A 27,651-nucleotide genomic window follows, 5' to 3' on the forward strand; every position below is an offset into this window, starting at 1 on the left:
GTGATGGTATCACCCAAATTGGAAGTTTAACATCAAACTTAAGAAAGTACTTTTGCCAAACTCTTAACAGTGCAGCCCTTATTATGTGATTTCTAAAAGTTTTATCAATCTTTTTCTGCATAAAAAGGTAAGCGTGCCACCCAAAGTACAAGTCCCATCCCTCAACATTCAATATCCTCTTGTTAGACAAATTAATCCAGTCCGTCATCCATGTTAATGCACAAGAGTCATAATAAAGTATCAAATTTGGAGCTTTAAGTCCTCCACGTTCTCTAACATCTTGAATAATCTTGAATTTAACTCTCGCTTTCTTGCCCTCCCAAATAAAACGATTCAAGTCTCTCTGCCATTCTTTCAAATTCAATTCATTTTTTAAAATAGGTAACATCTGAAACAGAAAAAGAAATTTCTTGTGCTCTGTTAGATATCGTGTGTCCCCGAAGGGAAAAAAAATCCAAACCACAGCTGTTGACACTTTAAAAAATACTTGGAAAGCATGTTGCTGAAAAATTCATGTTGATTTTTATAAAATTCAGTATGCTTCTTCCACTTAAGTCTTATTATGTGATGGGTCAGGCAATCCATGGGTAGCTCAGAGATTGACTCTGATTTGCCAGTTTCTTTTCCTAGAAAGATTTGTGGTACTGAATCTTATGCTTGGTGATACCAAACTGTAAAGATCAGTGAACTGCAGACCACCTGTCAGTGACCCTCTTTAAGATGAGCCATCTCATCCTGAGGAAGGAGGAAGGGGTCTGCTGAGGAATTTGCTGATTTTTGGAAGACAAACTTGCTTGGCTTTATTCCCGGTTAGATGTCGGCATGGTTGCTGGTCTGGTGGGGACACCTGGGGCAGGTTATTGCCAGTTACCTGGGAACAGTTTAACCCTGTTGCTCCTGAGGACGTGCATAGGATTCTACGCAATATGAATGCAAGTATCTGTATTTTAGATCCATGCTTCTTCTGGCTTGCGAAAGCTTCTCAGGAGTTGACCTGCAGGTGGGTTCTGGTGGTGATTAATGCTTCCCTGTGGGACGAGGTTGTCCCAGCATTTTAAGGAGGCTGTGGTCTGCCCTCTTCTTAAGAAGCCATCACTAGTTTCTACTCTGTTAGATAATTTCCAACCTGTTTCCAATGTTCCCTTTTCAGGAAAGTTGGTTGAGCAGCTCCAGAGTTTCCTGGATGAAATGGATTATCTAGATCAGGGGTCTCCAACCTTTCTGGCTTTGTGGACTAGCGGGGGGGGGAAGAGAGGATGGTTCTACAGAAACAGCGGGCATGCATGCTTATGTGTGCAGCTCCATTTGAGCAAACGACGGGTGCCGGTGCCCGCCACTCACACAAATGGAGCTGTGCATGCTTGTGCACTGCTTGCACCGCACAGTTCTGAACAGGGATTGGGACTCCTGATCTAGACCCTTCCAAGTCAGGTTCAGGCCCGAATATGGGACGGAAACAGGATTGGTCACTTTTTAATGATCTCTGGTGGGAACGGGATAGGGGTAGTGCATCTGTCTTGCTCTGTTTGACCTCTTGGCGACCTTTGATACCATCGACCATGATATCTTTCTGGATAGCTTCAGTAGTAGTTGATTTGGACTGCAGTTCTAAGATTCATCCTTCTTAAGGTGCACTGTGCACAATTAAGTTTTCTTCTGAATAATCCTTATAATTGTTCTATTGGAGCCTTTTCAACATTTTAATTTGAAAATTAATAAAAATGTAAGTTGTCAGCTTCCAGTTTAGATTAACTTTAGTGTTGAATATATTTCACCATGGGTAGAAAAATAAACCATTTATGATAAAGCATTTTAAAATTAGATGTAGATATGTTTACTATTTACAAGTCTATATATATAATCCATGTAGTATGACTGCAGTATTATCCTTATTATCTTCTTTACAACCTCTCTTATTGTATTATTATGATTATTATTATTCTGTTGCTTTGCATGTACACTGAAAACGTCTGCAGCAGAGACAAATTCCCCATGTGCTGAATCACACTGGTCAAATAAATTCTATTCTATTCTATTCTATTCTATTCTATTCTATTCTATTCTATTCTATTCTATTCTATTCTTGTAAAAATATTTTTCAGCTTTTCAGAGGAAAAATAGTACATTTGCCATATGAGTAATTGAAGTAAATACACTCCTGGTGTATTGAAATTTCAGATCTCTGTGCCAATAGCAATTTACTTGTCCTCATCAGTACAGGAATTAGCAAAAGAGACAAATGACCTCAATGTCCTTTGCCAATTTAGGTGAAAAACTTTACTGATGTTCATCCTGATTATGGTGCAGGCATTCAAGCCTATCTGGATAGACACAATGCTGAAGGAAAAAGAAAGGTAAGAAAACATTATCAATTCAGATTGCTGTGGAAAGCAAGTAAAGAATAAGCAATTGAAAATAGATTAAGGCAGAGATGACACAAATGGCTGTGGACAGACTTAGAGGAGGAATGAGAAGAGCTTGAAAAACTGTATGTTCTTCCATATAACTTACAATATCTGGAATCCAATTTTAACAAGGGATATTAAAATATTCCATTTCAGTGGAATTAAAATAGCATCTATAAATATTAGTATCACTATGGCTTTTGTCATAATGCAGATAGCAAAAAGTACAAAGGAACAGTAAAGAAAGGAATCTGTTAGTATTTCATATACATAAATGTATATAAACAAATGTGTGTGTGTATATATAAAACTCTTTAAAATTAATTATTTATGTATTTTATATTGAGACAAGCTAATTCTCTTTTTAATTATGGTTTCTAGGAATAAGTTCATACTTAATACACAAACTTCGTTCACTGGAAAGGAGAAACCTCATCTGTAAATGGCATGACCTGTAATTATCAGTCACACTGGAAATGTTTATCTGAAATCCCTCCATCTGGAAAATGAGCTATGAAAAGCTTTATGTATAATGGAATTGCCTCCTGTGCTATTAACTGCAATACACAACCAAGTGTGATCCAGACTTTAATGCTGAATTTATCCTGGAAATACTTTTGAAGTACATTAGAATAATACACTTTTGGTTTATTTTTGTGTATTAACATATTTTATATGTCTATGGAGATTTTCGGTCATCTAGGTCATAATTATCCCAAAGGTGCTTTTTCATGAGGCAACTGGACTTTTTTGTTTTTCTTTGAAGACATTTCACTTCACATCCAAGAAGCTTCTTCAGCTCTGACTGGATGGTGGGGAATGGAAGGATTTATTCTCCTTGCAGACAGCTGGTCATTTGCATTCTTTTAGAGAGTCATTGAGGCCACCTGGAGGTTTATCTGTTTCATCAAGGTCACCTGAATAATGCAAATGGGTGTGGAGCCTTCTTGAAACTGCTGAAAGGACTGTGTTGTAGACTGGAGATAGATGATGTTGTATCCCTCCCCCTCTGTTGAGAGAAGACTATTCAATTTTGGCCAACTATGTCAGCTGAACAACCCTCTCTCAACAGAGGAGGAGGGATACAACATCATCTGTCTCCAGTCTACAACACAATCCTTTCAGCAGTTCCAAGAAGACTCCATACCCAGTGAAGCAGTATTTGGGGTTCATAGAAAAGAATCTAGTGTTCATGAATTTGGGGAAACTTGCTATTCTCCATAGTTGGGATTTGGGAGTGATTTGAGCAGCTATATACAGAAAATAATAAAAAGAATCTGGAAAAAGGCACAAGCTACTTTTGTATTCCTGTCAACCTTCCCCCCCCCCCAGCAACACGAATCATCAAAAGTCAAGTTCAGCTTGAAGGACACTCTATTTCATTCTACTGAAAAAGCAACACAAAGCTATTTTTGAGAATCTGAAAATCACCCAGTCTGCCCAACCAGACCAAGCCAATTTTGAATTGATCAAGGAAGCAGTCATTCATACTGCACTACTGCATGATTTTAGATTTGTATTATCATCCCTTCAGTTATACTAAAATCTTTTTTTTTTTTTAAGAAATTTTATTTATTTTTTTCCATCATAAAAAACAATCATAGGTGAACACAATAACCAGTTATACTAAAATCTTATCTCTGATGGGTTCATCCAGTGAAGCATTTTAAAAGAAAAAGAGTAAAAGATAATTTTTATGACAGTTTTCTGTCCCAAATTAGGCTGATTAATTTCTCCCTGCATGGCTTTTGAACAAATGTTTTGCCTTTCTAAACTGCATTCAGAATTTGGCAGTTGGATGGATCTGGAGTACATAAATTTGGAAGGGAAAAAATTAAGTCAGTACCACCCAACAACTATTTAAAAAATTAGAATACTTATGATTGACTTCCTTCAACAGTTCTTCATTTTCAAGAAATAAAGCATTTTTGATAAATACATACACTGGGATTATCATAATAAACATTGCAATTACACAGCAATTGAATAACCATTAGATCAAACAAAATATTAAATGCAGACCGCCCACAACTTTATCTGTGATACTGTTCTTATGAAAATAACAATTCTTACAGAAAAAAAAGCAAGAAATAGTGAAGATTTCCAATTGTATGTGGGCTACAAGCAGAAAATATCCCATGTAAATTCTCAGTGTGCCCTCATTTGTAAAGCTTTTGAATTTTTAACTGCTGCTAATATGAGTTATCAAAACAAGTTTTGTTTAGAATTAAACATTTTATATACACTCTTTACAAACTGCAATGAACCAGAAATGCATGATTACAATATAATAATTTACATTTGCTCACAAACATATTTAATAAAATAGCACACTTATTCTAGATCATGCGCTGGATGTGTTTTCCACTGCTATTTCAAAAGCAACATAGTAAAATCATGCTACATTTTGCAAAAAAGAGCAGGTTTTTTTTAAAAAAATAGGCTGTCTGGTTGACTGTCTACTACAAATTCAATTTAGATATTAACCATATAGTTTTATATTGGTATTCTAGAAATTAGATCCTATCAGTGTCATTAAGCTGGCACATTCTGTATTTGGTTGTCAAAATAAATACAATAATAAAGTAGCTCCAAGAACAAATGACAAAAATATATGTGGGAAGATCAAGTTAATTAAGACCAGGTACAATTTTTGTGTGTGCAAGAGGGTGGAATCCAACTGTACCTATAATTTGGTAGTTTATAGAATCCCCAAAAAGCAACACAAAGCTCTTACACTGAGCATGTCTACTAGCTGATTGACTTTTGTGTCTCCCCATCTCCAGACTTTTTATTGTGATATAAGTTCAGTCTCCCAGCCTTTTCCTTCTTGAAATGGGAACTTACTCAAGTTCAAAAGGAAATCCTCTTATAATGAAAACGAACACTTTATGTTCATTTTGTTCTTGATCTTGGGAAATGAATAGTGAATACTTTAAAAAAAATTTTTTTCACAGAAAGCACTTTTTAACTTTGAACCTTAGAACCTTACTTTGTAGATAATTAGCCTTTTTGCTCGCTCATTACAATGTTCATTGACATAAACTCCTTGAAAGTATGGAGTCACTTAGGTTGTAGAAGTTTGGGTGAGTCCAAGAATTATACTGCATAGGTTTCGCCTATCATTTTTTTAAGCAAACAGATAAATAATGACCACTGCAGGGAGTTCACAAAAGTCAGAATGGTAAACTTGATCATGCTATCAAAGCTCTGTCTTTTTTACATGGTAACACTTGTAAAAAAAAGGGGGAGAGAGGTTCAATTGGAGGTTGCCATCTTGACCTTTTTTTAATGCAAAGTTTTAATTTTATTTCCAAAATTACAGTATAATAAAGTCTTGATTTTTTGTGATGCACGCATCCTACTGGTGGATAATGCTGGAGCAATATCAACTTGATTGTCAAGTCTATCTTAGCTTTATCAACCAGGGAAGAAAGAGAGAAATTAATACGAAAAAAGAAACATTGCAGAAACGAGAGTGAAATGCCTAGAATGGAGGAAAAAAATGTGAATAAAATTCTTGGGTTCATTAGAACAGTGAACAAGCTTTACTTTTAGTCTTACTGACTTAGTTTGGTGACATGTCATGTGGGATCTGTCAGATGTTTTGATCTATAATTCCTAGAGACTTCATCCAGAATGGCCGATAGTAAGGGAACTGTAATTCTAACAGGCATTGGATTTGATTCCCCATGTCTAGCTGGCAAGATTCTGTTCTAAGCATAAGAAAACTGAATTTAAACAACAGCATTGCTTTTATTTTTAATGTTCAAAAAAGTTGCATATTCTAAAGCCTTCTGTTTTTGTTAGGATTCACAATTGCTATGATATAAAATAATAAAACTGAGTTATAAAAGAGGACACTAGAGATCTGTGAAGTTTGCAGAGGACCTCCTAATTTAAAGATGACCATAATATGCCCAATTATTCCTATCAAACTTCATCTGAGGTAGAATATATTAATGCACAATACATATACATTGCTTTAAAAATAATTACGCCATTTCTTCAACGCCTCTAATGTCAATATCCAACTTTTAAGTTAAGTAAATCTACTTAGAAGTATGTCCCACTAAATTCATTAGGACTTGCTAAGAGGTCATAGAGCCACTTTGTTATTTTAAAAGACTACAGGATAAAGTTTAGTGATTTCCAACAAAATAATAGTTTATGACTTCTCTGATAACGCACAAGATTTCGTTTTCAGAAAGGTATGTGAAATGTAAATTATTTAAATTATGGTCTATGTACACACAGGCAGGTAACTCTCACATTATATGTAGTTTTATTTATTTCAAATATTTATGTTCTATCTGTGGCAGGCTTGATATATTTCACTCCATCAAGCATCGATACCTTTCTTTTTTCTTTTCTTTCTTTCATCATTATCTTTTATCAGATAGATAGATGATAGATGAAAGAAAGAAAATCTATCTATCTCTAACTATCCATCGACAGACAGATAGACCCAGCCAGCTAATATTATATGAACAAATAAAAAAGGTGTGCGCTAAAGAATATATAGCGTGAAGGCAGTACCATTAATTTAAAATAATAATAAAGATGGTTAAAGTTACACTGTTACAATTTTGTAGAAATCTAGTAAGTCAGTTAATAAACTAACCTTATTCCCAGGCAGAGAATTAACAGTCCTAAGAAGCCAATTAAAACATTTATTCAACCACGTTCTTGATGTAGAAACTTGTATTGAGGGAGGGAGTGTAAATCATAGCTAAAGTCTTTTCATGTTTTACAGATTGCAAAAGTGGCATTATGAACACAGAACACAGTTCCTTTCTTCCTGAAGAAAAAAGTAAAACACTTCTTCACAAATTCTGAAGCAGGAATATTTGTTTCCATTCCTTTCGCATGTGTAAAAGGTGAATAGTAGCAGAAAATTCTTGTCCAGCTGGAATCAGAACCAGTCTTTCCCAGGTCTCTTTGGACTCAAGGGTAACCTTCATACACCACAAAATATTTTTTTATTTATTTATGCTGTAACAGATATTGTTGTGACTACCAGCATAACCGTCCCAAAGAATGTTGCTGCAGGCAAGATGAAACTGTTTTTTAATGCAAGAGGACAGGCAGTGGAGAACTTGTAGGCCTTCCAGTGCTGGTGAATCAGATCCAGGTCCCATTTTCATTGGATATATTGACTGAGACTTTTGGGAGTTCCAATTTAACTACATCTAGAAGACCACATATCCACATTCAGGTTGATACGATAGAGAAAAATGATTACCGTATACTTCGTTACCTATTGGAATGCGATGGTAGACATGGACTATCTTTCACCAGCTGGGAAGCAGATCTTTTCTTTTATATTTGAGTGCTTTTTAATATTATTTAAACACATCTTTTTTTAAAAAAAACACACACACTATTTTCCATTCAAACAATAGGAAATTGCACCTCTGTTTCTTGGACTCTGCTGCTGAGTATTAGAGGCACTACTTCTAAGGTTCTCTGGCCTATAAAAAATATTACAAAAACTCATACAGACCACATGGCAATAGGTTGCCCACCCATGGGTGAATATAAAGATGATATCAAGAAAATCTTATTCAAAATTCCATCAAGCTCAAAATGGAAATATTATAATGCTGAGATTTAGTTTTAAGTACTAATGACAAACTCTTATTGGCTTTCAGAGCAAATCCGCATGAGTTTACTGAAAAGATTGAAACCATGTATGGGTGTTTATGCCATGCAGGTTATACGGAAGATAAAAAGTGCAAAGACAGTACATTTCCTGATCCAAACTGTCTATTAATGGTTATTTTATCCAGTTATTCAGAATATATGGCCATCTTGATCTAGAAAAGCCGGCAGAGAACCTCCATCTATTGGAGTTGACCTTCACATTGTTTACTGGATAATGAGTTCAAAGATATGGGTATCTCATGAGTTGCTTTCTTGCCATCCATGTGCATTTTTTCCAAACTTATACACTAACCTCCTGTCAACTCGTTCCAAAATTCCAGTTTTATAATAATACCTGCAACAATAACAGTGAAATGGGAATTAGAAGCACCTGAACACTACATTTGAATGACAGCATGAAACATTTGGTTTTGACAAAGCAGGGGCTTCCGCTCACGTAGGCAAAAGTCATCGTTAATTGTCTCAGAACTTAAACTTTCTCAGATATCTGGGAATCCAGTACCCCTTGGCCATATTTTATTTTTCTAACATTTTCTTTTTACTTTTCAGAGTAAAGTTGTCAGGTTATTGTCAAGCAAAATGGAAATGTAAGGGTATTAAACGTTATATGTATGGGTTAGGCTGGCAAGCACTCTAGTGATGAATGTGTAATTTTTTTACTCATTTTCTCCCTCAAGAACATGTCAAGCTGCAGCATTACCCCACCCCTAATCCTGCTCAAGTTTGATCATCTTTGGAATGAGTTAACCTATATCAAATTGGACAGAAATTTTTACTTTTAAAATGTGCATGCTACCTCTCAAATCTAGTTTTCCCAAATCAGCTCACAGTACCTGAAAATGAAATGTAGGAGTATTAAATTGTTGTATTTGTTTTACACCCAAAACCAAAATAAAATTAAACCAAAAGGCCCCCAATAAAATTGATGCCCACTCTTCCATGTTGAGCAGAGCTTTTCAGAGTTGGATAGCTAGTGTAGAAAGCCTGTCCCTCAATAACCACTTGGCTTGGAAACTTTCAGTGAAGATGATCAATCTGGAAAAGTGTTTTCAATTTACAAATAAGGGAACTGAATCCCCTAAGTATATATGAGTCTCCTGGGTTAGTAGGAGTCTTAGAATCACCCTACAAGAGGTGGGACTGCAATTACTTCCTTGTTGAAAAAGCAGCCATTTTGAAATTTATTTTTTAAATGGACAATAAGCTGTGCCTTTCACTTCTTAAATTTATTTGATTATTATCTTTACTAAACTAAAAAAGGCTGTTTTCTCTCTTCTCACAGCCTGTTACTCCTTTTTGAAGATCTGTGCCGTTGTTGAATAATGAGGAGGAGGGTGGCCAGAGGTGGCCTGAAATAAGGAATTGTGGAATCCTTTTTTATTTCTTATTTTGATGGAGAAACGTAAGGATTTAAAAAGTTGCTCTTTTATTTGAGCATTTTCATGAATTTTCCGCCTTTATTTGAGGTTGTGGGTTATAATTTTCACTTTTGGGTTGTTTGTTGTAGGAGGCTGAAATCTTTTGATTTTAATGGATTTGGACTGCGATAAATGAGAATATTTGGAGCTCAGATTGAAATGAGGCGTCCTTGATGCTCTCTCACTTGGTTGTTTTCTTGCAGACATTATATTACCCAAACTAGGTAACATCATCACTAGCATTAGTTACCTACCAAGGATTCTGATTGGCCAGGAGATACCAGCTGATCTATAAAAAGCTTTTTTTAAAAAAAAGATTTATTCTTTGACCACAAGAGGGAGCTAAAATACCGAAAACGATGAAGCAACATAGAAGGTATCTAAATCAGACAGGGATTGCAAAATTTATTTTGGAATAGTATTTAAACAAAACAATTCAACTATAGGTAATCCTCGGCTTACAACAGTTCATTTAGTGACCATTCAAAGTTATAATGGCACTGAAAAATGTGACTTATGACCATTTTTCACAGTTACGATGTTTGCAGCATCCCCATGACCATGTGATCAAAATTCAGATGCTTGGCAACTGATTCACATTTATGACCATTGCTATGTCCCACAGTCATGAGATTACCTGTTGCAATCTTCTGATAAGTAAAGTCAATGGGGAAGCCAGATTCACTTAACAACCAGGTTACTAACTTATCAATTGCAGTGATTCACTTAACAACTGTAGCCAGACAGGTTGTAAAATGGGGCAAAACTCACTTAACAAATGTCTCACTTAACAACCAAAATTTTGGGCTCAGTTGTGGCTATAACTCAAGGACTACCTGTAAATGCCAAAGATGTCACATGAGGACCAAGATGAACAAATTACTCAAGTAATTAGAAGAAAGAGGAGTAATCCAGAGTTGCAACCATGTGCAGAAAGTTATTAAGCTACTGAGGCTACTGTGTGCATATTTGACAATACATAGCTGCGATTTTGGAATATAAATCTGTCACTAACCGTGCTCCTATGAAAATGGTTTAATTATAAGTCCTCCAGTGCAATTGAAAGAAGAAGAGGAAAGTAAAGTGCAAGTAAATCTACAATCCTCAGGAAAATAAGTTTTCACTTCGAAATTTAAATGGGAATTGACAATGTTGATATACATATTTTAAAAATCATATTGGAGAATAGAAAAAGAGAAGTTTATATATTTCCTGATAATTAGAACAATTAATCAGTGGAACACTGTAAGTTTTTAAAGATGAGATTGGACAACCATTTGTCTGAAATGGTTTCCTGCCTGAGCAGAGGGTTGGACTAGATGACCTCCAAGATCCCTTCTGACTCTGTTATTCTATTCTATTTAATTGACATTCTGAAAAAGAAAAATATTTTATTTTATGAGACAAGCTGGAGGGAGTGACTTAAAGATTTTAATTGATTAAATTAACTGATTTTATTTATAAAGTTGAATGTTTTAAAAAAATGATTAGAGTTTTAAAATGAATATAAAAGAACTGTTAAGGTTAAAGAATTGAGAGAGTATAGTTACTTTTGTTAAAATAAATGATGATAGTTTAGAAATATTATACGTGTGAATAGAAATAACAGGTAGTGCTCGACTTACAACAGGTCATGTAGTGACCATTCAAAGTTACAATGGCATTGAAAAAACTTATGACTGTTTTTCACACTTACTATCATTGCAGCATCCCCATGATCACGTGATCAAAATTCAGATGTTTAGCAACTGACTTATATTTATGACAGTTGTAGTGTAATTGAGAAGTCAGATTCACTTAACAACTGTGGTAAGAAAGGTTGTACAATGGGGCAAAACTCACTTAACAAGTATCTTGCTTAGCAACAGAAATTTTGGGCTCAATTGTGGTCGTAAGTCGAAGACTACCTTTATGTATCACTTCCCACAACTGGAGAAAAAAAATGGATTTGGTTAAAATGGCAATGTAAACTGTTTTAAACAAAGAGGTTTTATTTGGTCTTGTTTCTATTGAAACATTGCTTTGTATCTATTGGTTTTTATCCTTGAAGTAGAAAAAAAACCTAAACCAGAATTTAGTTTGACAATTTAATAATTGTATAGTTATAGAACTGGCTTATAATAATTATTGGTAAAGTAAAAAGTTGAGGTTGTAATTGAATTAGTATTTTGCTGTGTTGGAAAGAGTTGGAAGTCAACACTTTTTTTTCCTTCTTTTTCCTCACATACTTCCCCTCCTTTTAATCTTTATGTTCATTATATTTTATGCTATAATAAATCTTAATAAAACTTTAAAAAACACTCAGCTTAGGAAGACACTAAGAACAGAGCCTCTGAAGATGATTTTTAGGGTACAGTAAAAACAGTGGGAAGAGCAGGTCTTTAGATATGGTGAAAGCTCCTTATAGGCTAATATAGGCATCTGAGGGAGATGGGCAGTTAGGAACTATGAAATATAAACAAACACACAAACAAATAAGGCACTTGAATTGGGTCTGGAAATGACAAAAACCAAAGAAGATTGCATAAAACTGTTATAACATATGCAAAATGCCCAGCTCCTACCCAGCATTATATATATCTTCTTAAAGTATTAACTTACCGGAGTGCTCTGCTTAGCTTTTCGTAAGTCATTCTGTCATTTTTTTTCCTTTGTCCCCACATCTTTGCCAGAGCATCAGATTTAATAACGCGAAAGATGCCTTGGTCTCTGTCTTCCCATTCAAGGATACCGGAATTCTCTTCAGGGGACAGAAGAAGATCTCGTACAAATTCCCACAAGTGAGAACTCTGCAGACCTTCAGGAATGAAAATGAATAGAGGTAAGAAAAGCTTTTCTGTGACAAATTATCAGAGGTTAGAAAATGCTACTTGGATTGTAAAACAATGATATACCTAAGATGAAAATAATGCCAGTAAAGCAGTCCAGCATAGGCTTCCCCCAATGGCTATGCATAGTTAGGAAAAAGAACCAATCAGGTAACACTGAGACCAAATTCCTTTGCTTTATAATATAGAAAACTACCAAGCATCCATGTGCAATGCAGTTTTCATCACTTTGTCAAGTGATAAGTAGAGCCAGGGTAATCAATCATGTGCCATTTTCTAAATCCTGTCAGATCCCACTGGATGGATTTCATTATTTTAGTTATTTTCCTGCCATTCCAAATGGAAATAATCAGAAGAATTAGTGTGCAACCTCCTGATTGGCAAAACTGAAAGGACCAACCTCTATGAATCTAAAAAGAAAGAGGGCTTAGACATAATAATAGACTTTCTCTTGAAAATAAGGCCTTTTGTTCTGGAAGACATCTTTTGTGATAGATTGATATAATGCAGTTTCTGCAGATGAGCACCCCATCCCATAATTCTTGTTTCAGAAAATTTAATTCCATCCCTTTCCAAAATTGAGCATGATCATCTTTTCAGTATGATATTTTGTGAAGATCTTCTTGTCTCCTGAGGCTCTTTTCCATCCCAAGCTTGCTTGCTTGCCTGCTTCCTTCCTTCCTTCCTTCCTTCCTTCCTTCCTTCCTTCCTTCCTTCCTTCCTTCCTTCCTTCCTTCCTTCCTTCCTTCCTTCCTTCCTTCCTTCCTTCCTTCTTTCCTTCCTCACTCATTGGATTTCACTTCTTGTTTCTCAAAAGCTCTATTTTATTTATTTTTTATTTATTTATATTTCATATTTCTAAACCACCTATCTGCCTCAGATTTTGACTATATATTTGACTAATTATATTCCCATATATTTCATAGCCCCTAGGGTTCAGACAACTTGGGTATCTCTTCAATAAGAATTCTCTATGTCATCCCACATGCTATTAGAAAATTAACAATTTAAGATAGTAGATGAACGATGAGTGTATTTGAATAATCTTTGCTGAGATCACATAGGCTGGGGTAGCAGGAAGTTAAGGATGATGTGGTAATCTAAGGAGCAGATACTGTCTGACCTCTTTTTACTTTCCAGACTTGCTTAAAGGTTTGATCAGAAATGCAGAGTCATCACCTGAGGTTATAATGAGGTGAGGAATATACCGACCTTAGACAAGTTTGAGGCTAAATTGCAAAATTAATTTTAAAAAATAGCACATTTGACAAGCAGCATAATCCACAAAGCTCACGGCAGCATATATTATTGACGATCTTCCTGACTTCCTGATTTTTCTTTTTAATCTGGTGGAGCAGATTAGGCCAAAAATTGAGCCCTGTTCAAGCATTTGTGAAGAACTTAGAATAGGAGAAGAATGGAGCTGTGGATACAGCCCTGCTCTCATTTCTTTGAGCTTCCACATGTTTACATGGGAAGTCTGAAGGACAGCTGTAGATTCATTGGCTTGGACATGAGCACATTTGGAATACCAAATGATCCAGGATCCAAATAAAGCAAGGACCTAGGATGTTGTATCCGTGTTAAAGAAATCAGAAGGGAGTATTTTTATTAACAACTAAGTTGGCCGACATATGACATACTGTATGTCATGAGAGTCATAAGCATAAATGCTGCTAAGAAATAATTACATGCAGTCTGAAATGATAATCTATGGTTTTTTCATTTCTCAGAGTTCTGTTGCTAAGGATTTGGGATGGTTTATTTTAGCAATGACTTGAGAGATCAAGAAACAACACCTAAATCTCAGAGCCTATTATTACATGTGATGTCTATTGATCCATGGCCTCTAACTGTGGTTGAAACCCCACCCCCCCCATATTGACTTCAATTCTCAGAATGGCCAAGCTATTGCAGAAAAAAAGGGGGAACTGAACCTTGTATTTCTGAAGGGTGCCCAGGTTCAGAAACTACCTTAGGTATATCACAACAGACTAACATTTTTAAAGCAGGATTTCTTGGTAATAGTTTATCCAGTGTATCTAGCTTTTTTCCATATTCAGCTGTAGTCATAGCTAAAGTTTCACATCTTTTACACATTTATTACATATAAAAATTATTAGAAAAGAATGATTCTTCATTTATAATTTAGGCTGTCAATGTTCATAATGCCTGCTTTTCATATTTCTTCTCCAGTAACAAGCCAGCCAATGACATGTTCAAAGGTAGCATGTTCAGAGTTTTTATTTCTGCCTTTCTTCCCGAAAGTGACGCTTATACTGACTAATAGAATTCTTATTTACAGTTATATGTATTTGGCAGAGTCTGCATAGTCGTAAGATATATAAAGAGATATTTATATACTGGTTAGCCTATAAACTGTCTATAAATTCATGTATCTATAATGTATATAAATTCAGGTATATAATGTAAATAAAGAAACTATTTTTAAAAGTAAAAGCATATAGCTGCATATTTGGTTTAATTTTTGTAAATATGAATATATGTGTGTGTATTAATAATTCTCTGATACTTATATATAAGATTGTAGATGTCAGAAATATACCTACTTGTTCTATTGTGACCTTGAAACTCTTGACTCTTGAGGCCACCTGTTCTCAAACATGCCTTATCATTATCTGGAAGATATTTTTTTTAAAAAAATAAATGTAAATAATTTTGAATGAATTTCAGTGATATTTAAACAAGTCTTCATGTTCTCTGAATAAAACTCTATGGAACACTAAACCAGTGTGGGTCTGAGGCTTTTCTTAGAATTAAAAACCCAACTTGATCATAAAAGAGAATGATTAACCCTAAATTGGATAATTAGCTGAAATGGCATCAATAACCACTGAAAGTCCTGGAAAGATCATCATTAGTCAAGTGTGAATGATCTAAAAGATGGTTACTAGAAAACACAGTGTGCCCTGATACCATCTCTAGGTAAATAGTACTTCATATTATAACATTGCTCTAGAATGATAGTCATGGAGCATAATTGTCTGAGAGAAAAACTATAATCAAGGAGCATAACAAATAGAGGCAAAGGAGCTCGCTGGACGAAGGCAAAATTGGCTGGTTAATCAGTGATTTTATTGTTGCTCAGTGCCCAGGCTAAGTTAAACAGCCTTGATTTCCTTGCATTTCTTGGTCTTGTAGCATGCACATAGCTAACCGGTTGGTAAAGATACACATCTGACCTCTGGGAGACTTACACAACCTGAAACTATCAAAATGGACTTATAATTACGCTGAGTTTAGGGTTGAGTCAGACTTGCATGTTACCAAATCCATGCAAATCGCATGAAAGAACTGTCCCATTTACTTACTGAATATCATTTCCTGCTGAAAATGAATCACAAAAAGAGCAACAAAATAAATAAACCTTCAAAAAGCAATAAAAAACTTGTTATCAATCACTCCTCAAAAAACAGTCATTCTGTGGAGAATCTCCCCAAGGAATATATTTCCCATTTAGCCCACCATCTCTTAACACTGATATATCTGCTTCAATTTCACCAGGAAACACTTCCATAGCTTCCGAGGTGGGGTTATAAACTTCTGGCTTTTGATATCAAATGTCTTACACCAGGGGTCTCCAATCTTGGCAACTTTAAGACTTGTGGACTTCAACACCCAGAATTCCCCAGCCAGCCATGCTAGGAGTTGAAGTCCACAAGGCTTAAAGTTGCCAAGATTGGAGACCCCTGTCTTACACAATTGATGGCAGCTGAATTAGGGCATTGATGGAGGCTGAATGTAGAAAAAAGGTAAATGGGAACTGGTTGCACATATAAAAAAAATGAAACAGCAGGTATTAGAAAGGGGAAGGGAACAATTATTCAGATGGCAGCTAACAGAAGCAAGAAGAAGCAACACTTAAAATTTACACTGGAATTTTTTCTTCCAATGCAACTTTCATGTCTGGAGGAATAATTTTCATTAGGACCATAGTGGGGACTAAAAAGTTAAATTCCCACTTGATCAACGATAATCTGTTGTTATTAACATTTCATTTGCAATTTATAAATGCAAAGATGTATTCAAAATAGTACCTATATTTGGCCAACAGGCTTTAATGTAAACCATGTAAAAGTTTCAGCCATAAAACACATAAAGTTAGTCCTCAACTAAGGACCACAATTAAGCCCAAAATTTATGTTGCTAAGTGAAACATTTGTTAAGTGAGTTTTGACCCATTTTACGACTTGCCACAGTTGTTAAGTGAATCACTGCATTGTTAAGTTAGTAACATGGTTGTTAAGTGAATCTGGCTTCTCCATTGACTTTGCTTGTCGGAAGGTTACAAAAGATGATCACATGACCGCAGGACACTGCAACCGTCATAAATATGAGTCAGTGGCCAATGTTTGAATTTTGTCATGTGACCATGGGGATGCTGCAATGGTCATAAGTGTGAAAAACAGTCATAAGTCAAGTTTTTCATTGCTGTTGTAACTTTGAACAGTCACTGAATGAACTGTTGTAGGTTGAGGACTACTTGTATTACAGTAGTCTAATGTGGAAAACATGATTAGAATCATAAAGTCCAAGGAGGATAAATCCTTGAATAGAAGATTTAATTGTCAGAAAAATGTTATTTTTACTACACTGTCTGATCATTGAAAAGCAAGGCAGCATCTAATGTAAGAACAATACTGTGAACTTGGGCTGATAGACAGCATGCTGTCTATTAATCATTAGAAAACTCAATAATGTTTTTTTTCTGATTTCAACTGTCTGTTTATCTTAGTCTATTTGATCACAGCTTCCAAACATTGCCTAAATTCTAACCTGTCAGGCTTAGATCTTTAATTTATGAGATATAGATCTAAATTCTTTGGCACTGTTACAGCACTCATCTCCAAAGCTCCAGTTGTAGATATTTAATGTAGACATTAAAAAGCTTTGGCGAGAATTCTACGCCTACCTGACACTATGCACAAACTTTTCACCCTATCAAGGAAAAATATATTTATCTGAGGATACATATCAATATTCTTTCTAATTTTTCAGTTTGGTAGGGGGAATGGCACAGTCAGAAGTGCATTAATTCAATCCGGTGATCGAGGAAATGTTTCCCATTTTAGTCTCCTTGTAGAAGTCTCCTACAAAATCAGTTACAAGCCAAACTGAAAATGATTAAGGAGGAACCTAGCATCTAATCATACTTGATGCTGCTCTGCTATCAGCTGGTCTAAAACAAAAAACCCCATACTCTGAACAAAAGCTCAAAGGTTAGATGATTGATGGGAGGCTAGATCTTATTTAGAGATGATTTATTATTATTTTTTTATATAAAGAGCTTTGGGGCTCTACATTCTGCAATGATTTTGAACAGGCATTTTGCTCTAAGAATGCAGAAGATGGATCATAATCCAATAATTATTTCCTCTGAAAGGAAACAAGGAAACATGGCATTAATTGTGACCGTGGGTGTCTGTGAGGCAAATTTTGATATGTGCGCCATGACATTTCCACATAAAACTGTAACTTATACAGTCATGGCCTTTGCATCATTGGGAGTAGGTTGCTCCCACTGTTCTTCTGCAGCCAGAACAAAAGAGAGTAAACTACTAATGCGACTGCTGAGAGAACCTCTAACCCCAGCTGAAATATTTCATTTATTATAACAATTTTATTACAAACTTTTGAAGTTTCCCTTACAGTCTTTTTCAGATGACTTTGTATCTTCATTGTCCTGAAAGAAGGAGATACCTGTAAAAACAAATATAGATTACAGTGTTATTGTATATAATAAAAACGCCTTACTTAGAATTTCTGTACAATTGCAATTTTTTTTTAAAAAAAACAAATTTCTGAGGTGAACGGATTGTTCTGTGCTGTGATTTAGCTTTTCAATTTCTTCTTAAAAATGGTGCAAAAGAGCCATCATTGAGACACACCTACAGATGCTCCATCTTATTTATTAAAATCACAGCTCTTGCTAGAGATGAGATCTAAGGCTCTGAAGAGGGACATGATTCAAAGTCATGTGGGCTGAATGAATTACCTTCTCAGTCTGGATTAGTCCAAGGGCTGTCCCTAGATGGGGTCAAAATAATCAATTTTAACTTTTTAAACACTCCCCTTCTCCCATGAACATTCCTGATTAGACCCATGAGTCAGAATTTACTCTTTTCTATATTTTTTCCTCATTTTAATCTCATTTTGCTTTTGGGTGCCTTTTGTGGTTTTCATTTCTCTTTGCCTGATCTTATCTCTTGGTCTAATTTTGCAAGGATTAATTTGATTTAATGAGTTTCTAAATTGTTTCAATCTTATCTGGTCTTTCTTTCTTTGGATATGTCTGCTAGATTGTGCTTTAGCATCACATGGCAGTCTCACTGGCTGCCATTTCAATACTTTGCATAAGGCTGAGCGTTACACCCAGAAAGAAACAGTAATATTCTGATTAAATCTTTGGCACACTGACCACGAATCTTGATGTTTTGGAGAATGAAGTAGAGGTATTCACCACAAATTCCAGCAGCATTTAAAAATTCTTCTTGGGTCATACAACAGAGCTGGTGACCATTAATGTTGAAGTGGGAAAAGGAAATGCAGTTAGCATCCAATTTGTATTGATCACAGCAAAACTGTAGCCACTCACAGACATTGTGTCTTGTCCAGTATTCTGGATGCATTGATGTCCAGGATGAATCACAAGCTGTCACAATATGATGAGAAAAAAATCCAGTAGTTAAAGTTTGAACAACTTAGTTGTTTACTTTAATGAAGAACTTCAGATCAACTTCTGAAGCCATAAATGTCCAGAAGGAAGTGGGCAACTGAAAACAAACATGCACAACAATACAATGTCATGATGCAAAGCATACTCCTTAATATTTGCATTAACATTGCAATATGAGAATGAAAGGATAGAGCTTGCATGGAGACTTCACATTGCAGTTTTAATCATTTTGCCATCATTGTAGTTAAGAATGGATGCCTACATCCAAAGCCACACTACCAAATGTTATTTAATGTCAGTTCAAGCTAACAATGCCGTCTGTTGCATTATTGTATAATGTTAGTGACAATAGGCCACATTTATGAGATAGAAGGATGCCTGATCCTAAACTAGGAATCTCTCTTTGGGTTGGTATGAAATGGAAGACGAAGATTGTACAAAAAGTTATGAAAAACAGAATGGAGGAAGTGCAACAAGATAGAAAGGAGTTAGCACTGGCACAAAGAAATTTTGTATATTTTCAGATTATTTTGTTAGCACAATTTTTAATCTCTTATAGTAATGGATATTTCATTGCTTTAAAAATTATTTACTGAGTTGTTCAGCTAACTCATAAGGCAGCTCACAGAAACAAAAAAAGGTAAACATGAAAAGTATTTGCATGAAATGTTGGGAGCAATCAAAACAATTGCCTTAATCATTGGATGTACAATTAAGGCAAGAGACTGTTTTCCATCACATTCTGCACATGAGCTTCTTCCAAAGCTCTGTCCAGATAACAACATTGCTCTTCTGCTTTCCTTCTTTCTCTGACTTCCATGTTTTGATCAAAACTTCTGTTGAAAGACTAAGTACATTCCTACTTCTTATGTCATAAGCTATTTATCCAGTATCAGGGCTGGAGATAAAATAACAAACAAAATAATCTGTATTTGAATCTACAAGTGCAATGTTTATGCCCTTATGTAACAACATTTATTAACCCAGTTATATATACCTATAGAGACAAGAAAGTTTGTATGTGTGTGTCTTTGTATGTGTGTTTGTGTGTGTGTGTGTGTGTGTGTGTGTGAGTGTGTGTGTGTGAGAGAGAGACTTTTCATGTTCTTTACCTTCTAAATTAATTTTGGAAGTCATTTGGGAGAAAACTCATAAGCTTTTTCATTTTTATTTTTTTTGCTGGTGGATTTTTAAGCTCATCTTCTCACAAGAATCTATACAAAAATATAGTAATGGGTTAATTACCTTATACAAACAGATTTTATTTGCACAATGGATTTTTTTCCCCTGCATTCCTTTACACTTCTCTTGGTGTATGTTATGAAAATTTCTTCTCCATATGGGATGAAGTTGTACAATGTGGATGGACTATTTTTGGGGGGTTGAATGAGACTTTGAAGTTGGAATAGCTAGGATTTTTGGATAGTTTATTTTGTTTTGTTTTGTTCAAGGGATAGTATATTGTTAGGCATGCAAAGCATAAATAAATGCTTCACAGACTTGTTTTCTGCCAAAATAATGTATTTATAGTTTGCTACTGAAATTCAGTGGAAGTTCTGTGAGTTGTAAAGGCTGATCATTTTTGAGTTACAAAGAAATAATAAGAATGAATCTTTTGCATTCTTTTTATCATTTGCATAGTGATTTAACACTTGAATCTAATGGAATATGTGCACATCCAAACTAAGATTTTCAACAGAATCTGCTGCACAAATATTATCAGCTGGATGATCGTATTTCTACTATTTATTAATTTTGAGGAATATTGGATGCTTCTGCTAAAACAGTGATGGTTCTTGTATTAGAAATTAGTCTGGGTCTTTCCTTTTTAAACAGCAATCAATAAAACTATGTTGTGGATCATCCTCCAGAGAACAATATTCGCTATATTTAAATTTTAGAAATACTGTCTTGCATTTACTTATTACTATGATGCAAAATGACATGCTATAAAGCCTCGGGTTTTTACTATGGATATTTTAATGACTTATAGGTAATCAGATTAATTTTTTTTACACAGATATCTTTTTCTTCCAAATAGCAGGAAGTTAAGCAACTAAATAAATTTCTTCCCCATCTTTAGAAGAAATATTTAAGTCATAGAAATTGAAAAGCATATCCAAAAGAGTTCTTTATTCATGAATTGGCCTAAAAACATTTTAGTACAATCTGAGATCGTCTTATATTCATAAATGGCAATGGAATTGTAAAAGTGACAGATAAACAAAAAATGGTTAGGAAGCAAGAAACTCATTCTGTAAAGCATCTGGAAATACCTTTCTGAGAATATCACCAGGTGAAGGCTTTTATTTTATTACAATTTTCATTAATCGTTAAGTAAAACTATGAGATGTCTACTCACCTGTTTGATGATCAAAAAGTGAGTACTGTTCATCCACTATTCCAAATACGTCTGACCACGATGTCAAGGATTCACACGTTACTGTGTTTGGCAGGAAGGTATTATGGCTAACGGAGTCCAGCATCATCCTAAAATATCATATGATTATTCATATCACTTGTTCACCTTTAATTATTTGCTTTAATATCACACATAATGAATATCATAATAACAATAGTGACAGAAACAGAAACTCCCAAATATATTTTTTACATTTAAAAAATATTTTGTGAGTAGCGTTGAGCAAAGAAGTCATGCATTGACCCATTCTTAGTAAGATTGGACTAGACATTTGTCAGCTCTTTTTGTTGCTTGGATCAACCTGCAGTGGAGTGTTGATGGCACTATACAAACAATCCAAAATTTGATTGATGGCAACCAAAGAGGAAACTGTTTTCTCCTGGAGGTATTCTTCCTCAAGATGGCTACTTTCTCTCCTCTGATATTTCTCCAAATGGTTTCTGAAATGCTAAATTTGCTTTGTGGAGATTAATATTTAATTAAAAATCTCAATTTAATAATCATAATTGTTACCTTCCAACTATCTGAAAGAATCTGAGTATCTTTACAAGGCGACTTTGTCAAGTCCTGCTTAGCAAAAAATGCTCACCAATGATGTAAATTATAATGCTATTCTCTGTAGAGTTGGCATTTTGTTGTAATTAAAGGATTAACAAATCTCTGTGTTCCAGAAATTAAGATGGCTTTAAAAAAAACAAAACACCTTGTGCAGAAAACAGGGTGAACCAAAATGAATCCATAAAAATCTAGCTAATAACTCCTGGCTGAATAGGACAAAGGTGACACCATTTTCTTTCCTTTTTCACAAACTGTCTGTTGTTGCTAATGCTGATACTTACCATATGTTTTAAAGGTTTGCAGTCATCAGAATGGGATTTTCACTACCAAATTGTGTGGGACAATGTGTATTTTATCATTATCCTCATCATCCTCATCCTCATTTAGTTACTGTTAGTAACACTGTGGTTAAATTATTTATTTATTTAAATCCCACCTTTATTATTTCTACAAATAACTGAAGGCAGTGAATATATTCAGCTCACCTTCTTCCCCCTATTTTCCCCACAATAACAATCCCAAGAGAGAGGGAATCAAACCCAGCTGGCTTTGATGACTAAGGCAGGACTAGAACTCATAGTTTCCCACTTTCTAGCCTGGTACCTTAACCACTAAACCAAACTGCTTCTCAGTAAGTGTTTAAGTAAGTGTTTAATTAAGTGATCTGTAGAACTGAAGTGGTCTGAGTGATCAAAAAGTCAATGATATTCTGATATACTGAATTTTTAGGTTTAGTTGAATATATGGATAGTCCATAATAATGTATCTAAAGCATCTCCCAATAATTAGTCCTTTCTTTCCTGTGGTTGACCATAAGCTTTTATCCAATTTGTACTGAATAGCTGGGGAACATCCCAGAACCAATTTGTGGAATTAACTGGCCACATTAGAGAACAATAGAATCATAAAATTATAGATTTGGAAGGGACCCAAAGAGCATCTAGTCTCAACCTCTTTAATGGGCAGGAAAATGAGCTATCCATGAATGATATCTGTCCATTTTCTTCTAGAAAATCTCCAGAGAAGGAGAAGCTCCATAGATGAATACCATCTACTCTATTGCATGAGTAGAAATCAACACATAAAACATAGGGCAGAAATTGCTTCTAATAAATTAAACAAATAAATTAAATGATACACACCTGTGTGTTATGTATGTGGCTAAGATGAAGTTAAACCTGAATCTCTAATTATGTTTCTATTACATGTTAATAAAGAAGGTGGGGAGAAGAAAATTTAAAAACACATTAGCGATATAATTTTCATTTATAGATAATTTTTGGATAAACCGAAAAAGAAATTAGTTTTAATAAGAGCAGAAAACTTGCTGATACCCACATTTGTTTTGTTGGATCACAACCTTTCTCTACGTCAAAATCAGATAATCATGGACTAGGTTTGACTAATGTAAAAATCTATTGATTTCAGTCAGTTTTCTTGCAAATAAGAATAAACTTAGTACAAACTATTATTGTTTTCTTTTTAAAACACAAAAATGGAACAGCATCACAAAGTTTTTGTGACTAAAACTGTAATTTTTAAAAAGAATACTAATTGACAATAACAATCTGTGTTATTATAATGAAATATCTTTATGCCTCACCCTTTTGTGTACATTATCAAAACCCTAATATTTTGTAAATAATACCTAAAATATGACTAAGAAAGATAATAGGTAACAAGACATTTGAATAAAAGAGAAGTATATATATTTATGATATATAGTTACTCCCACTAAATTATTTCTGAACTGTTTTTGGTGCCAGAAGAAGAGGGGAAATTAAAATTAATGTGAGAAAGATGCACAACAAATTAATGATTCTTATCATGATCCACAACCAATCAAAACTGGAAATATTTGCAAGGCTAACTTAAGCAAAGGAATACAGATTTTGCCTCTTGACCCCCAATACTTTCTAAAAAGATAGTTGTTGAAAAAAGTTAATGATGACAACTATGTATTTAGTGTAAAAGGGATAAAATTGGTTCACTGACTGTGAACTAAAGAAGCATATTTTCCTACAATTTGTTTTTGCCTTACACTTAGTATTTATTTAAACCCATTGCTTGGAAAACCACTCTGAAAGAGGAAAGTGAATCAGATCAGAAGTGAAACCTATTACTTACATATATACAGAGTTAATGTATATGAAAAGAAGTCATATTCTCTGTAGCTATACCTATGTCTATATCTATCTGATGACTTTTTTTTCTTTTGTGAGAGTTCCTTTAGCAGAATTATAAAAACTAATTTGGAAAGAGTTATAAAAGAAATTAGAATTTTGAAAGAGGGGTATAATAATTAATAGATTATTATATACTGGGGAAAAATGACTATGTGGAATTAACAGATGTTAACTGTACTGCCATGTCTTGCTGATTTTAATAACTCAACCACATCTTTTAAATATAGCCCATTACATTTATCAGAAAAGATATATATTTATATTTATCAAATGATTATTTCTATTAACTTGGCTAATAAAATGTCTTCCAATTTAGTAGGTGGCAACATTTTTTGTAAGAAAGATTTAAAGATTTTTAAGTAAGATTTGTTTAATAGCAACAGCCACTAGAGGCCCCAAAAGTATCACATATATTATACAGCAATGTCCTATGCACACTAATCTGATAACTGTTATATTAGTTCTAAAAAGTGCCCATATGGATATAAGTATTTCTAATTTCAGTTTTTAAAATTTTTACTAGGGTTATATATCACTTCAGTCATAAACAATTCTGAGCAGTATACATCTCAAATCTCCATAAACTGGGTTAAAAACAATCCAGTAAAAAGAAAACAAATCAATAGTATTACACAACATACCTATAGCCCCAGAAGCTTTTCTTCATATGACCAATTTTTAAAAAAAAAAAAATTACTAGAATCAATAATGGGAATAGAGGATTACTTTACAGTTTTGGCATTGATGACATTCTTTATTTTACTGATTTTTGAGAAGTACAAAGAACAAAAACCAAATCCAGTAACAAACAGTTTTGGGAACCAATGTCAAGAGAATGTTTATAGTCTAAAGGTGCCCAAGGTTTTTTTTGGTAGAAAAACCTCACTATGTTCTGTGGAACCTAATTGCCAGAAAGTGGACATTAATTACAATTCTCTGAACATTAGATTGAATGTCACACTCACATTTGCAGGCTGTGTTTTTTCCCAAGAGAGAGGGCAATACTACGGACTAATACAAAACCATGCCAATTTACTTCCACAACATACACCATTCAGCATTGGGAGCAGGGGACTTTCCTTAAGAGCCCTTAGGAAGGAGTAAATGAAGCTTACGTGCAGCTGGGAGCACTTGTTTTCTTCTCAAGGAAAGGTTAGATCCGAAAGTAATCTTCAAAGCCAAGAGGTTTTCCGGCTCAGTGAGGTGTAAACTGCGAGAAGGGCCACCTGCAGTTCTCCGATATATGGAACACTTTCCAGACAGGTCTGTTTGGTTTTTCAGGTTTTTATACACACCCCCTTTGATGACAATGATAATACAGAGTGTGACACAGCTGAAAAGAAGAGAAGTTGCTCTTAAAATTGAGAAGAGTCCAGTTTTGAACATTCACCCATTTGCTAAAAAAAAAAAAACCCCACCTCTTTCCTTCCCTGTGTAACTTGGATACAATAGGGGTGGTGGTGTTTCCAAATAGGCATAATCGCCTTTATCTGATACTTGTTTTGTGTTTTCCTAAAGAAAATGGAACTATTGAGTACACATAAAAGTAGATTTTATTTTTGGGGTATATTCTATAGATCAAAACCCTAGCAAGTTCTTCTAAACATGCAGGAATGATGAAAATGCATCTATGACCGTGAACTGGAAGACATCATTGGGGTATTTGTAGAAGACTGTAGAATGTTCTCTGGTGTTCAGTTTTAAAAGTAGCAGGGGTGATATGAGCAGGATATGAACTGCTTTATCTATTAGACTCGGGGAATAGCAAAATGTGAGTTGTAAAGCTAAACATTTCTATTTACACACATGTTTTTTTTAAGCTTGAGAGACCTTTACTTCTCAAAAGTAAATGTAAGGGATGGTGTATGGATTATACTTTTATTGTCAAACTGATGTAGATTTTCAACAGTGTAACACAAGTAACATTATAACTCTATTTATAAGATAATGTTGATTTTGTACTCCTGGTTAACACTTACTAGATTGCTGATGAAACTGAATTGATGTTGTTACTCACTGAGATCTCCAACTTGCCTACAAATCAAAAACTTACAATAGCACTCAAAAGCTGAGGTTTATACTTGTTGTCCTCTAAACGAATTAATTCATGAAGAGCACGATTAGCTGTCATGCAAAACAGAGATTCTTCAGAGTCTGCAGGAACCTTTCTAACTGCTGAATCACATATCCAAAATACCTCCTGATCCTTGAACTGATTCATCCAAAACACAAATCAGAGTACACCATATTAGTCATATTTACAGCCATCAAAAAGCAAGATCTTCAAACAGTGTTGTTATATGATTTTTTTTGTAAAAAACATCTATTTTTGTTGTTGTTGGTTGCAAAGTCATGTCCGACCCATCGCAACCCCATGGATAACGTTCCTCCAGGTCTTCCTGTCCTCTACCATCTTCTGGAGTCCATTTAAGCTCACACCTACTGCTTCAGTGACTCCATCCAGCCACCTCATTCTCTGTCGTCCCCTTCTTCTATTGCCCTCATTCTTTCCGAACATTAAGCTCTTCTCCAGTGAGTCCTTCCTTCTCATTAGATGGCAAAAGTACTTGAGTTTCAACTTCAGGATCTGGCCTTCTAAAGAGCAGTCGGGGTTGATCTCTTCTAGGAATGACTGGTTTGAATGCCTTGCAGTCCAAGGGACTCGCAAGAGTCTTCTCCAGCACCATAGTTCAAAGGCCTCAATTCTTTGTCGCTCAGCCTTTCTTATGGTCCAACTTTCATATCCATACATTGCAACTGGGAAAACCATGGCCTTGACTATACACACTTTTGTTGACAAGGTGATGTCTCTGCTTTTTAGTATGCTGTCTAGATTTGCCATAACTTTCCTCCCCAGGAGCAAGCGTCTTTTAATTTCTTGGCTGCAGTCCCCATCTGAGGTGATCTTGGAGCCCAGAAAAATAAAATCTGTTACTACCTCCATTTCTTCCCCATCTATTTGCCAGAAATTGAGAGGGCCGGATGCCATGATTTTGGTTTTCTTAATGTTGAGTTTCAAGCCAACTTTTGCACTCTCCTTCTTCACCCGCATCAAGAGACTCTTTAGTTCCTCTTCACTTTCTGTCATTAGAGTGGTATCATCTGCATATCTTAGGTTGTTGATATTTCTCCCTGCAATCTTAATTCCAACTTTTGATTCATCTAGCACTGCCTTTCTCATGATGTGCTCTGCATATAAGTCAAATAGGCAGGATGACAGAATACAGCCTTGCTGGACTCCTTTCCCAATTTTGAACCAATCAGTGGTTCAGTGTCCAGTTCTCACTGTTGCTTCTTGACCCGCATATAGGTTTCTCAAGAGACAAATAAGATGGTCTGGTACTCCCATCTCTTTAAGAACTTGCCACAATTTGTTGTGATCCACACAATCAAAGGCTTTAGCATAGTCAATGAAGCAGAAGTAGATGTTTTTCTGGAACTCCCTAGCTTTCTCCATGATCCAGCATATG

The 27,651-nt window shown here is 34.9% G+C and overlaps 2 protein-coding genes across 5 annotated transcripts in view; one reads left to right on the top strand and one right to left on the bottom strand.

The window, feature by feature from the left end:
• LOC107289609 (catalase-like) overlaps nucleotides 1-7,244 on the top strand; it is a 51,033-nt gene extending 43,789 nt beyond the window's left edge. Inside the window, exons 11-13 of one of the 2 annotated variants that reach the window (XM_015818395.1) lie at nucleotides 2,268-2,354; nucleotides 7,063-7,080; nucleotides 7,185-7,244. In XM_015818395.1, coding sequence (XP_015673881.1) covers nucleotides 2,268-2,354; nucleotides 7,063-7,080; nucleotides 7,185-7,244 — 165 coding nt within the window. Of the gene's footprint in view, nucleotides 1-2,267; nucleotides 2,368-2,800; nucleotides 2,873-7,062; nucleotides 7,081-7,184 lie in introns of those variants that run through there. The other variant, XM_029284577.1, reaches the window with a different exon arrangement.
• ELF5 (E74 like ETS transcription factor 5) lies at nucleotides 4,294-25,436 on the bottom strand. Of its 3 annotated transcripts, none has more exons than XM_015818398.1 (7): nucleotides 25,297-25,436; nucleotides 21,378-21,505; nucleotides 18,935-18,991; nucleotides 17,989-18,039; nucleotides 14,889-14,957; nucleotides 12,092-12,287; nucleotides 4,294-8,406 (listed from the first exon to the last, which is right to left on the bottom strand). In XM_015818398.1, exons 2-7 carry the CDS (start codon nucleotides 21,502-21,504, stop codon nucleotides 8,310-8,312), a joined length of 597 nt encoding a protein of 198 aa, XP_015673884.1. In that variant the 5' UTR covers nucleotide 21,505; nucleotides 25,297-25,436; the 3' UTR covers nucleotides 4,294-8,309. The 3 variants fall into 3 exon arrangements, with proteins under 3 accessions (XP_015673884.1, XP_015673882.1, XP_015673883.1); XM_015818396.1 differs by having other exon boundaries at nucleotides 18,758-18,991; XM_015818397.1 differs by lacking the exon at nucleotides 14,889-14,957 and having other exon boundaries at nucleotides 18,758-18,991.
• Between the last annotated feature and the right edge of the window lie 2,215 nt (nucleotides 25,437-27,651).

The sequence above is a fragment of the Protobothrops mucrosquamatus genome, unplaced genomic scaffold, assembly GCF_001527695.2.
Source record: "Protobothrops mucrosquamatus isolate PMUCROS unplaced genomic scaffold, P.Mucros_1.0 scaffold734, whole genome shotgun sequence".
In the NCBI taxonomy this organism is placed as follows: Eukaryota; Metazoa; Chordata; class Lepidosauria; order Squamata; family Viperidae; genus Protobothrops; species Protobothrops mucrosquamatus.